The 12,249-nt window shown below is 41.7% G+C and overlaps 1 protein-coding gene across 1 annotated transcript in view; it reads left to right on the top strand.

The window, feature by feature from the left end:
• Positions 1-12,249, top strand: part of adcy8 (adenylate cyclase 8 (brain)) — a 111,893-nt gene that overhangs the window by 56,614 nt on the left and 43,030 nt on the right. The window contains exons 6-7 of the mRNA XM_071903288.2: positions 5,012-5,170; positions 8,503-8,773. Coding sequence (XP_071759389.2) covers positions 5,012-5,170; positions 8,503-8,773 — 430 coding nt within the window. The remainder of the gene's footprint in view (positions 1-5,011; positions 5,171-8,502; positions 8,774-12,249) is intronic.

Below are 12,249 nucleotides of genomic sequence, written 5' to 3'. Positions count from 1 at the left end.
GGTAGTAGTAGTAATAGTGGTAGTATTAGTAGTAGGAGTACTAGCAATAGTAGTAGTACTGGTAGTAGTAGTAGTAGTAGTAGTAGCAGTAACATTTGTAGTAGTATTAGTGGTACCTTTAGTAGTAGTAGTAGTGGTGGTGTGGTGGTAGTGGTAATAATAGTACTAGTTTTGGTAGTAGTACTAATACTAGTGGTAGTAGCAGCAATTGTAGTAGTAGTGGTAACAGTAGTAGTAGTATTAGTGGTACCTGTAGTAGTAGTAGTAGTAGTAGTAGTGGTAGTGGTGTGGTGGTAGTGGTAATAATAGTAGTACTAGTTGTGGTACTAATAGTAATACTAGTAGTAGTAGTATTAGTAGCAATAGTGGTATTACTAGTAGGAGTAGTAGTAGTAGTAGTAGTAGTAGTAGTAGTAGTAGTAGTAGTAGTAGTAGTAGTAGTAGTAGTAGTAGTAGTAGTGGTGGTGGTGTGGTGGTAGTGGTAATAATAGTAGTATTAGTTGTGGTACTAATAGTAATACTAGTAGCAGTAGTATTAGTAGTAGGAGTAGTAGCAATAGTGCTGGTAGCAGTAGGAGTAGTAGTAGTGGTAACAGTAGTACATAAAAACTACAACCAATAATAGCATCACAGATTAAGACTGATCAGCCTCCTCCTGTCTCGTACCTGGAGCTTTCAGACTGCAGTGTGTTATCTGCATGTCTTTATGTTGCTGCCAGCAGGCAGAAGCTCTGTGATGTTAAAACTATTTCCCTGCAATATTTGCATTTGCAAGAATCTGCTCCTGGCTGTATTTCTAAAGAATATCAATAACAGCTAATGCTTTACAGGGAGCCACCGTATCATAAAACTGTGTATCATAAAACTGTATCACTGAGCTACGAGGAAAGAAACACTCATTTTCTCATTAATGGCAGCGCACACTGCAAAAAATGACAAGCTGTTTTAGTCAAATTCTCTCACTGCACTGACAGATAATCTTGTTGGTTTCAGTAAATGTCACTTGATTCCTGCCAATATGACTTCTTTCAAAAAATCATCATAAAACAATGAAGAAAATCTGGAAACAAGAAACTTTCTCCAAGATAATTTCACTTTTACCAAGAAAATGTCCTGAAACAAGTTACATGCAATTTGTTGAAACCAATAAGATGATTTCACTAAAAAAAATCCTAAAATAAGCTTGATAAGATAAAACAAGTCTGTCAGTTTTTGCAGCGTATTTTTGAAATTATTCAATGGGGTTTTAACAGTTTTCACAAGCCAATGAATAGTGACTCATAGCTGAACACATAATGTAATCTTCAATTCAAGAGAGAGAAGAGAAAAAAAAATAGTGTTTATGTTTTTACCGACAGCAGCAGCAAAGTCTCCAGTCTCTCCACACACTCTTGGCTTGTGACAGGATCTCTCTCTGTGACTTTTTTTCCTTATTGACTCCATTTTGTCTGACGCCTCAGAGAGTTTGTGCTTTTGAAGCCCGAGGCGTTTCCATTCAGATGATCAAACCTCTCTCCTGCGCTGCGGCGGCGTTTCGTCCTGTCGCAGCGCTCAGAGAGAGAGAGAGGGAAGAGAGAGGGAACAGAGGGATTAGTGATGGATAAACTGAGATTTGTGCTGTATACTACTAAGTCTACAGTATATACAGTACAGACATTATCTTTGCCTAAGCCTCACTTTTTACTGTAAGCATCCTGCTCCGTTTCTTCTTCTGTAAGCAAAAAAACAAGTTTCCTAAGCTCAAAAATTGCCCCTTTTTTTTTAGCCGTCAGAAGGCCCAGAATGGCTCCTGACCTGCTGTTTGACAGACAAGAGCGTTTAATTTTAATTCTACTTTACATTTGAGACACAGCTGCAGTGCTAAGGCATGATAGATTCAGGAGAGGAGATTTCTACAATGATGAGTGACAGAGAGAGAGAGAGAGAGAGAGAGAGAGAGAGAGAGAGAGAGAGAGCAGGGGGTGAACAGACCAGCTGGTGATCACCAACAACCACCAAAATAGTAGTATTAGTATTAACATGTTTTCTGTTTGGGGAAAGGAAATGTTTGGATGTAACTTACATGTCTGATGCTATTTGTTGTTGTGTATGCCATTAATTTATATCATAATATGAGCGTTAAGGTGCAGCAAAGCAAGTGAAAAGGTGGATAAACCCTCAGTATGACAAGAGAGAGGTGTGTGTGTGTGTGTGTGTGTGGGTATGACTTAAGTTACTTTCAGGGACACACACCAGACTTAAGACCAGTTGATTGGGGACGGCTTGTGCAATTAGGGACAAAAGCCGTGTCCCCAATTGGTAAAAAGCTGATTTTTGGGTCAGTGGTTAAGGTTAGGGTTAGGGTAAGTCTCCAGGAAATGAATGTAAATCTATGTAAATACCCCAAAAGTGACTTAAGTAAGACTGTGTGTGTGTGTGTGTGTGTGTGTGTGTGTGTGTCCTGCAGAAGTGTCCTTAAGCAAGACACTGATAAGAGTCGTGCTAATTACTACCGAACGCAAAACCTTAACGAGGGCAGCTTTCTCCACTTTACCGCCTGATTTATTAACACCACTTATGCAAATCAAGTCAGTCGTCATTTTCCAATCAGAACACCTGAGGCTGAGTGTGAAGCGTCTGACGGGCTGGTTCACACTGTCCAGCTGGGGGAGGAGGAGCTGAGCTGGGTTCCCCTTCGTTTTTTTTATTTCATCAAGCAGCGATAATATGATATGACTTTAAAATCTATAATTTCTTTTAATCTCATCGTGTGACATTTGAAACAGAGAAACTCTGAAAAGGAAAACTCTTATTTCTCTCTGAAACAATAAACCAGCAGCTGGTGATGAAACCATTAGTCAGTTAATCGATTAATCGTTTTAGTCATTTATCAAGTAAAAACAGAAACATTTGCTGCTTTTCTCCATTTCATATCATTATAAAATTAATACTTTGTGTTTTTTGGCTGCTGCTCAGACTGAGGAAGAAATTTAAAGAATCTCTTTGGACTCTGAGAGCTTGTGATGGCCATTTGTCATTGTTTTTGACATTTTATAGACTAAATGATTAATTGATCAATCGAAAAAAATAACTGATAGATTCATCGATAATGAAGACAGTCGTTATTTGCAGCTCTACCAGCAGCCATGTCTTTCTCATGGTGAGAATTTAGGAAGTGCTTCTTCTGGGAGTTAAATGCTGTGTGTGTTTTGGTTTAGTGAATCGATGGTAGAGATCTATTTCATTAATCTCCTCCTCCACTTTTGTGCACATTTCCACTCCGCAAAATACATATTTATTAGGTCAAAATGCGCAGAAAGCCTCCTGCCAAGCGCACAATCTACCAGATCAGAATCGGTACTTTTTACGCATGCAGCTGCTTTAAAGCTCTGTGTACCTCTGGTAGAGTCTTGGGTTGTGTTTCTTCCTCCATGATAAAACCCCCAAAATCAGTGATTCTGTGATCTGTTGCTCCGGTAGAGGAGACTGGAGAATTGTGTTTTTTTCTCTCTCTCCATTCCAGTCAGCTCGTTGCTGTTCTGAAGCATGAAATGAGTCCGGAGGCCGCAGCGCTTTTATAAGCCTCCGTTTGTCTCGGTTATATTGTATTCAGGCAATTATAGAGTATGAAATGAGAAACACAATTTATTAATAAGTGTGAAAAGTCTCCTGGAAAAAAATGTATATTCTCTCTCCACCTTTCAACGGCACACTGATACGCGGAAAAAGTATTGTGTTCATTTCTTGGTGAATTTATGAACGTTGGTTAATGTTATCTGTGCTCTGTTTTGCCAAAGGTCAATTTCATCTAAATTAATTGATTTAATGCCAACAAGCGCTGAGATTTCACTGAGTGACCACAAACAAGCCCAGCACTGCAAAAAATGACAAGTTGTCCAGTGATTTTATTTTGTTTCCAGACCTATCAAGCTTATTTTGTGATATTTTCAGTCAAATTATCTCTCTGCACTGGCAGATCATCTTGCAGGTTTCAATACATTTCACTTGATTCACACCAATATGACTTCTTTCAAGAAATCATCATAAAAATTTCACTTCATTTACCAAGTAAATGTCCTGAAACAAGTTACATTCTCCTGGAAAACAGTCAAATTTGTTGAAACCGGTAAAATTATCTGTCAATGCAGTGAGATGATTTCACTAAAACAAAAAATCCTACAATAAGTTTGATGAGTCTGGAGACAAGAGAAAATAACTTAATGTACTAAAACTAAGCAAATAAGCCTCATTACCTTAAAATATACAAATTACTACTTTTACTATTTCATTTCAGTCTGCCTAATACATACTTATTTATAGTAGGGAGATTTCAATGTAGCACTAACATCATTATTAGGGGTTAGTACACAAAAACAAGTCCATTATAAGGTTTTAGAAGTCAGAATTCAGTACTTTTTGTATCTGACCTGCACAGTTTGCTGTATTCTTTCAGTGTTTTATCATTTTATACATTTTATTTTATACATGCTGAAGCTCTAAACTCTATGAAGACAGGATGGAAGGTGTTTCTCTTTGTAGAAGCTTCTGGCTCGATGCTTGGCAATATAATCTTGCTGGTTTCAATACATTTTCCTTGATAAGTACCAATATGACTTCTTTCAAGAAATCATCATAAAACACTGAAGAAAATCTGGAAACAAGAAACTTTCTCCAAGACAATTTCACTTTTACCAAGAAAATGTCCTGAAACAAGTTACATTCTCCTGGGAAAAAAGTCACATTTGTAGAAACCAGTAAAATTATCTGCCAGTGCAATAAGATGATGAGTCCTATAAGCCTGGATAAGATAAAATAACTTAAGTCTGTCAGTGTATTTTTGAAAGTATACAATGGGGTTTTAACAGTTTTCACAAGCCCATGAAAAGAAGAGAGTTGATTTGTACAAAATGGATTTTCACCACACCATGATGAAGTTACGTTGCAGCTAGAGAGTTTGGCTCTTGAAGCCGTGGTAAAAAGGTTGTTTTGTGTTTTGTTTTTTTTTGTAACTCTTCCTCCTCCTCTTCTCCAGATACGTCAGGTCGCGGACGAAGCACGACATCGACATGCGGATCGGGATCCACTCGGGCTCGGTGCTGTGCGGCGTGCTGGGCCTCAGGAAGTGGCAGTTCGACGTCTGGTCCTGGGACGTGGACATCGCCAACAAGCTGGAGTCAGGAGGGATCCCGGGGTGAGTGCCGCCATCTTGGATTTTAACTGAGCTTTTTATTTATCCAGGGAAGGTTTCCTGAACACAGCTGCTGTTTTTCCAGCACATTTTACATTCACAGTTTCTACTTTCTGCTTCACTGATTTCCACGTTTTCCTCTCCAAAATAAAAGTTTCAACCAATAGCGAACGTTCTCTGCGATTCAGTTAGGCCCCGCCTCCTGTCAATCAACCCAGTCAAGCCAACAGACAAACCAAAGCCAGACTCTTCCTCCAGCTCTAGTCTGTAAAATGAAACAGAAAATAAAGCTTGATTTTACACAGTTACAGATTTAAACTGCTGCCTCTTCTACTGCGAGTAACTGGTAATATTAAGACAGAGTTTGTTTCAGAATATTTACTGAAGATGAAGGAAAAATTGCAAATATCTCCTAACATAATAAAAGCTGGAAAACCATCTACAGTGATGTAAAACAATAAGGGAATGCAGGAAATGAGCAAAAACTCCAATCATGCTGGAATTGTCCTTTAAATTCGAAGATCACAAAAATTATAAGCAACCAATAATAAGCAGACTTGAACCACATGACTTGGACTCAAGTCAGACTTGAGTCACAATTTTAATTGCTTGAGACTTGACTTGATGCATGAAGAGAAGACTTGAGACTTGACTTGGGTTCTGGTGACTTGGGACTTGACTCTGACTTGTACTTTGATGACTTGAAAAGGTTTCTAAAGTCTTGACTTGAGATCTTGTGTTTGTGTAAATGACTTAGATTGAAAGTGATGAGATTTGTTCCAGCGGACGACTGAATTTAAATTCTGTTTTCTGAATTTGTATGGAATGATTGAATTTATTGAAGTTGAAACTGATTATAGAAATCAAACTCATGATGCTCTTACCAAGTTTTTATCCTATTAAAACCATATTGCATTGAAAAGTCCTAGATATTTAGTTTTCTTTAAGATATTAAATTGATACTGGACTCTTGATTTGTTCTGACTTGACTTGCTGTTCTACATTTAGACTTGAGACTTGACATTAATGACTTGGACTTGACTTGAGACTTGACTTGGTAATCTACATTTAGACTTGAGACTTGACTTGAGACTTGTGCCTCAAGACAAGGCTGACTTGGGACTCAAGTGAAGTTGACTTGGTCACACCTCTGTGAGTGATTTGGATGAAGTGCCTTGCTCAAAGGCAGCGATGCCAGTTGTTGAAGGAGGGAAGAGCTTCCCAAACTCTGCACCTTTTTCCCTTTACAGCCGTTGGAAATCTGGGAAAACCCCGCTGTGTCCGACTGTCCAAACTCAGACAGCTCAACAGGGAATTAAGTCAAGTCAAATCAAGTTTATATCACTGTTACAAGTCTCAAGCGGCTTAACGGCACTCACATTATGAAACGCTAAATGAAAACGACACACTCCAAACTTAGATCCTCAGTGAGAAGAACAAGAACAAACTCCAAGGAAAACCTCAGTAGGATAAAAACAGAAGAAACCTCGGGACGGGGAACACAGAGAGGAATCCCCCTGATGGGAGCTGAGAGCCGGCAGGCAGATATTAAAAGTTGATAACGAATGAAACATAAACAAAATACACATAATAAACACAATAAGAACAAATTAAGAGAGAATTAGTGTCCCTTTAGTGAGGACAAATGTGTCAGATCAGCTCTTCAGAAGAAGTGGATCCGGGCTGGATGACAGATCAAGCAGCAGACGTGTGGACTCATTACCTCTGGAGATATGGGAACAAACTGGCAGTTGGCAGGAGCGCTGTACCAGGAGGTGATGTCATGTGATGTCATGTTTAGCTCCCATCAGTCTGAAATGGTTTCCTGCCAAAATCTCACTCACTTTTTTTTTTACTGCGGTATTCTGTTTTGGCCTTGAGAGAGTGGGATGGGATTAGACCTCTAACTGCTGATTTTAAATCTCCTGCCAGCATCTGTTATGGAGTCACACACACCACACACACACTCACACACACACACACACACACACACACACACACACACACACACACCACACACACCCTCCGCTTTACTGAACTGAACTGCATAACATGGATGGATGAAGCGGTAACACTTTACAATAAGGATCACTAAGTTAAGGGTTACTTAATGCTTAATAAGCATTAACTAACCCTTAATTAACAGTTAACTAATGTGTCTGGTAATCATTTACTAATGGTGTTCATGTTAACTAAAGTATAAATTTATGCATTATTTAATAATCATCTTTATAAACTATTAAATAATGTATAAATGAATACCTTAGTTAACATGAACACCATTAGTAAATTACACATTAGTTAACTGTTAATTAAGAGTTAGTTAATGCTTATTAAGCATTAACTAACCCTTATTAAGCATTAACTAACCCTTAACTTAGTGACCCTTATTGTAAAGTGTTACCGATGAAGCCACTCTCTTTTGGTGTTCATGCTAACTAAGGTATTCATTTATACATTATTTAATAGTTTATAAAGATGACTATTAAATAATGCTCTTTAACATTTCTCAAAGGTTTCTGCCGCTCCCTGAGCCACAGACAGAAGTTTAACAATGAATTTTGCCGTAACATTCGCTCTGGTTGAAGGAGTGTGAGGCGGCGGCCATGCTGATCCATCAGAAAACAGACAGAATTACTGCCGATAGATGTGTGTGTGTGTGTCGGTTTGTTCTGAGCGTCAACATGGCGGCGAGGCAGGAGAACAGGAAGCTTTGCTCATAACGGAGCTGCTTGATAGAAAGAAGAAGAAACAGACTCTACAGTATAAATCCAATAAGAAACTGAGCTGGAAAACCTCCAGTCATCCCAACGCTCCACCAGGCTTTCTCTGTTTTATCTTTGTTTCGGTCGGACCGTCGTCGCCCATCACTGATCTCGTGAGACGTTTGTGAAGTCCAGACGGTGTGGCTCTGTAAATCCCTGCAGGTCCTGGATCAAATCCAACCACAAACTTCCCTGCCTTTCCCTTATTCTGTCTCCATGTCAGCCTGACTCCAAAAAAAACAAACAAAAATAAAAAAAAACAAATCAGCCAACTGTCTCAATCAAAAAACTAGAGGGAGCAGGACGCACTGGTCTTTTCACACAGACACACAAACACACACACAGCTCTTGTCTCATATCTCAAATGTTTTTTAAAAGTGTATCCCAGCATTTTGACGTTGAATGAAAAAGTGAAAGTTGAGACGACATCTGTTGTCAGAGCTGCTGCCTGCATGGTGTCGTCCATCTGTATTCTCTCTCTTACACCCTCTCTTCTCTGTGAAACACTTAACAAACCCGCTTGTCAGAAGCTCTTTATGAATAAACTTGACCGTTCCCGTCCCGCTCCAGGCGGATCCACATCTCCAAGGCGGCTCTGGACTGCCTGAACGGGGACTACGAGGTGGAGGAGGGCCACGGCAAGGACCGCAACGACTTCCTCCGCCGCCACAACATCGAGACGTACCTGATCAAGCAGCCGGAGGAGAGCCTGCTCACGCTGCCGGAGGACATCATGAAGGAGGCGGCGAGCTCGGCCGACCGGCGGGCCAGCAGCGCCACCTTCAACGAGGGCTCCTGGAGCCCCGAGCTGCCCTTCGACAACATCGTGGGCAAGCAGAACGTAAGTCCCGGCTGCCTGGGAGGCGGAGCGCCATGTGTTCTGAATCACACTGCAGAAAAACATCCATCTTAACAGGATTTAATGTCGAATTCAGGATTAAATCTCTGTGTAGCTCTGGTAGTGTCTTGGGTTGTGTCTCTTCCTCCATGATAAAACCCCAAAATCAGTGATTCTGTGATCTGTTGCTCCGGTAGAGCAGACTGGAGAATTGTGTTTTTTTCTCTCTCCATTCACTGCCTTTGTATGGAGGAACAGTCTGAAAATCACTTCTAGCACATAAATGAATGTGAAAGTATGCCAATGGAACAAAGAAAATGGTACAATAAAATAGTATCAATAAATGTAAATCATAATCTGGTTTGTCAAAGTCCTGTTTCCCAGCTTTTTTCACCTATTTACAATTATTGGTAACGTATTATTTACTTCGTTCCATCGGCATAAGTTTCCTCCGACCAGATTTCGGTGTTCCACTTGTTCAGACTGAAAGGTTTAATAAACATAAAGAAAGAGATTCACTTCAAAACAATTCAGCAGCAGGACTAGTTTTTTATATATAGTCAGAATCTGCTTTGTCGGCGTTCCTTTATGTGCTAGAAGTGATTTTCAGACTTTTCCTCCATTCAATGTCAGTGAATGGAGAGAGAAAAAAAACACAATTCTCCAGTCTGCTCTACTGGAGCAACAGATCACAGAATCACTGATTTTAGGGGTTTTATCATGGAGGAAGAGACACAACCCAAGATATTACCAGAGTCACACAGAGGTTTAAACGGTTATTTTTCTTAAAACGTGGGGGAAAAAAACTGCAAATGGGGCGAGACACTTGTTTCAAATGCGGTTTCACTTGTTTCAAAGATTTTTCCTGAAGTGAGTGGTAATATCCTGAAATAAGGCAGATCACACCACTTGTATCTAGATTACGTAGTTGTTACTGGAAAACTCTCTGACCAAGTAAACTGCATCGAAACAAGTAAAACCATCTCACCCTGCAGGCAGATTTTTTTTGCACTTGTTTTGAGAAAAATCAGGTTTTAGGACTCGGAGCAGGATGAAGTGACTCGTCAAGATGGAGGTTTTTTGCAGTGCATGGGATCTTCTCAGATGTCTTGCTCGTTTGTTGGTTTTCTTTTTTTGTTTTCCTGTGAGCGAGTGGACGGCTTGGCGGAGAGATTGTGTTACCGTGGAAACGCGCCACTATGTGTCAGCCTGCCTGTTTGTGAGAATGAGCATCTGATTGTGTGGCCCACTTAACCATCCTTTTCATTCCCTGTTTATTTGTCTGCCCGCCCATGACTGTGTGGAGAGCTCCTGCAGCTCCTGTAGCTCCTGCAGCTCCTGCAGCTCCAGCAGCTCCTGTAGCTCCTGCAGCTCCAGCAGCTCCTGTAGCTCCAGCAGCTCCTGTAGCTCCTGCAGCTCCAGCAGCTCCTGTAGCTCCTGCAGCTCCAGTAGCTCCTGCAGCTCCAGCAGCTCCAGCAGCTCCTGCAGCTCCAGTAGCTCCTGCAGCTCCTGCAGCTCCTGCAGCTCCTGCAGCTCCTGTAGCTCCTGCAGCTCCTGCAGCTCCAGCAGCTCCTGCAGCTCCTGTAGCTCCTGCAGCTCCTGTAGCTCCTGTAGCTCCTGCAGCTCCTGCAGCTCCTGCAGCTCCTGTAGCTCCTGCAGCTCCTGTAGCTCCTGCAGCTCCTGCAGCTCCAGCAGCTCCTGTAGCTCCTGCAGCTCCTGTAGCTCCTGCAGCTCCTGTAGCTCCTGCAGCTCCTGTAGCTCCTGTAGCTCCTGCAGCTCCTGCAGCTCCAGCAGCTCCTGTAGCTCCTGCAGCTCCTGCAGCTCCAGCAGCTCCAGCAGCTCCAGTAGCTCCTGTAGCTCCTGCAGCTCCTGTAGCTCCTGTAGCTCCTGTAGCTCCTGTAGCTCCTGCAGCTCCTGCAGCTCCTGTAGCTCCTGTAGCTCCTGTAGCTCCTGTAGCTCCTGCAGCTCCTGCAGCTCCTGCAGCTCCTGCAGCTCCTGCAGCTCCGCCCGGGAGGCTCCTGCTCTCACTTTGGGCTTTTTGTCGGAGCAAAACTGCCAGTAGTGCAGGAGGGAGGGTTAAAAATATTTCTATTTGAATCAAAACGGCCTCAGGTTGACTGACTGCTTCACTGTAATGACCAGGGTTGTATCTCTTTCAATTTTTCATTTGTTATTTTCATATTGTTTTCAATTTTTATTTCAAATTCAGTTTAGTTTTTGTTTTCAGTGTGGATGTGGTCATTCCAAATTTTTAGCTTTAGTTTAGTTTTTATTATTTTTAGCACACTCTTAAGAAGGATGTGTCATTTTAACACATCTGTGTGTCTTCTTTGGGACTACACACACTTGTTTTCAACACAAGATATGTTAATAACGACACATGTTGTGTTACAATGTATTTCCATTAACATGTGTTGTGTTGAAAAGTAACACAAGTGTGTGTGTAGTCCCAAAGAAGACACACACGTGTTCAAAATGATACATCCTTCCTAAGAGTGTAAGAGTGGTATTTTTTAAAAGGTACAATGATAAAAGTTCAGAACAGGTATTTTGTACGTACGTGTTTGTAACAGGTATTGTGTCATACAAACAATAAATCACAAATTGTTTTTAAAATGTATTTACAATAAAAAAGTCAAAAAGCCCCACCCCCCACAAATTTTATCCTGTGCATAAACAAAAAGATGAAAACTAAAAACATTTCACATAAATATTTTTTAAATTTCAGCTAAGTAGACAAGATAGCTTTAGGTCAGTTTTAGTTCTTTTACAGGGTCTCGTTTTTAATTTTATTTCGGTTTAAGTTTTGTAACACCTAGTTTTCATCTTAGTTTACAATAATGACTCAATCACACACAAGCAGTCACACACACACACACACACACACACACACACACACAGACAGAGACATGTCATACATAATAGAGTGAGGGGAGTAAAGCTGCAGATTCAGGCCTCATGTCCAGCCTGGTTTGAGGGAACGTGTCTCTGCGTGTCTCTCCGTGTCTCTGCGTGTCTCTGCGTGTCTCTCCGTGTCTCTCCGTGTCTCTGCGTGTCTCTCCGTGTCTCTGCGTGTCTCTCCGTGTCTCTCCGTGTCTCTCCGTGTCTCTGCGTGTCTCTCCGTGTCTCTCCGTGTCTCTCCGTGTCTCTGCGTGTCTCTCCGTGTCTCTGCGTGTCTCTCCGTGTCTCTGCGTGTCTCTCCGTGTCTCTGCGTGTCTCTGCGTGTCTCTCCGTGTCTCTGCGTGTCTCTCCGTGTCTCTGCGTGTCTCTGCGTGTCTCTCCGTGTCTCTGCGTGTCTCTCCGTGTCTCTGCGTGTCTCTCCGTGTCTCTGCGTGTCTCTCCGTGTCTCTCCGTGTCTCTGCGTGTCTCTCCGTGTCTCTGCGTGTCTCTCCGTGTCTCTGCGTGTCTCTCCGTGTCTCTCCGTGTCTCTCCGTGTCTCTGCGTGTCTCTGCGTGTCTCTGCGTGTCTCTGCGTGTCTC

This window comes from Centroberyx gerrardi, chromosome 13, assembly GCF_048128805.1.
Source record: "Centroberyx gerrardi isolate f3 chromosome 13, fCenGer3.hap1.cur.20231027, whole genome shotgun sequence".
In the NCBI taxonomy this organism is placed as follows: domain Eukaryota; kingdom Metazoa; phylum Chordata; class Actinopteri; order Beryciformes; family Berycidae; genus Centroberyx; species Centroberyx gerrardi.
Note: the sequence above shows the minus strand (reverse complement) of the source record. Positions and strands in the feature narration are given on the sequence as shown.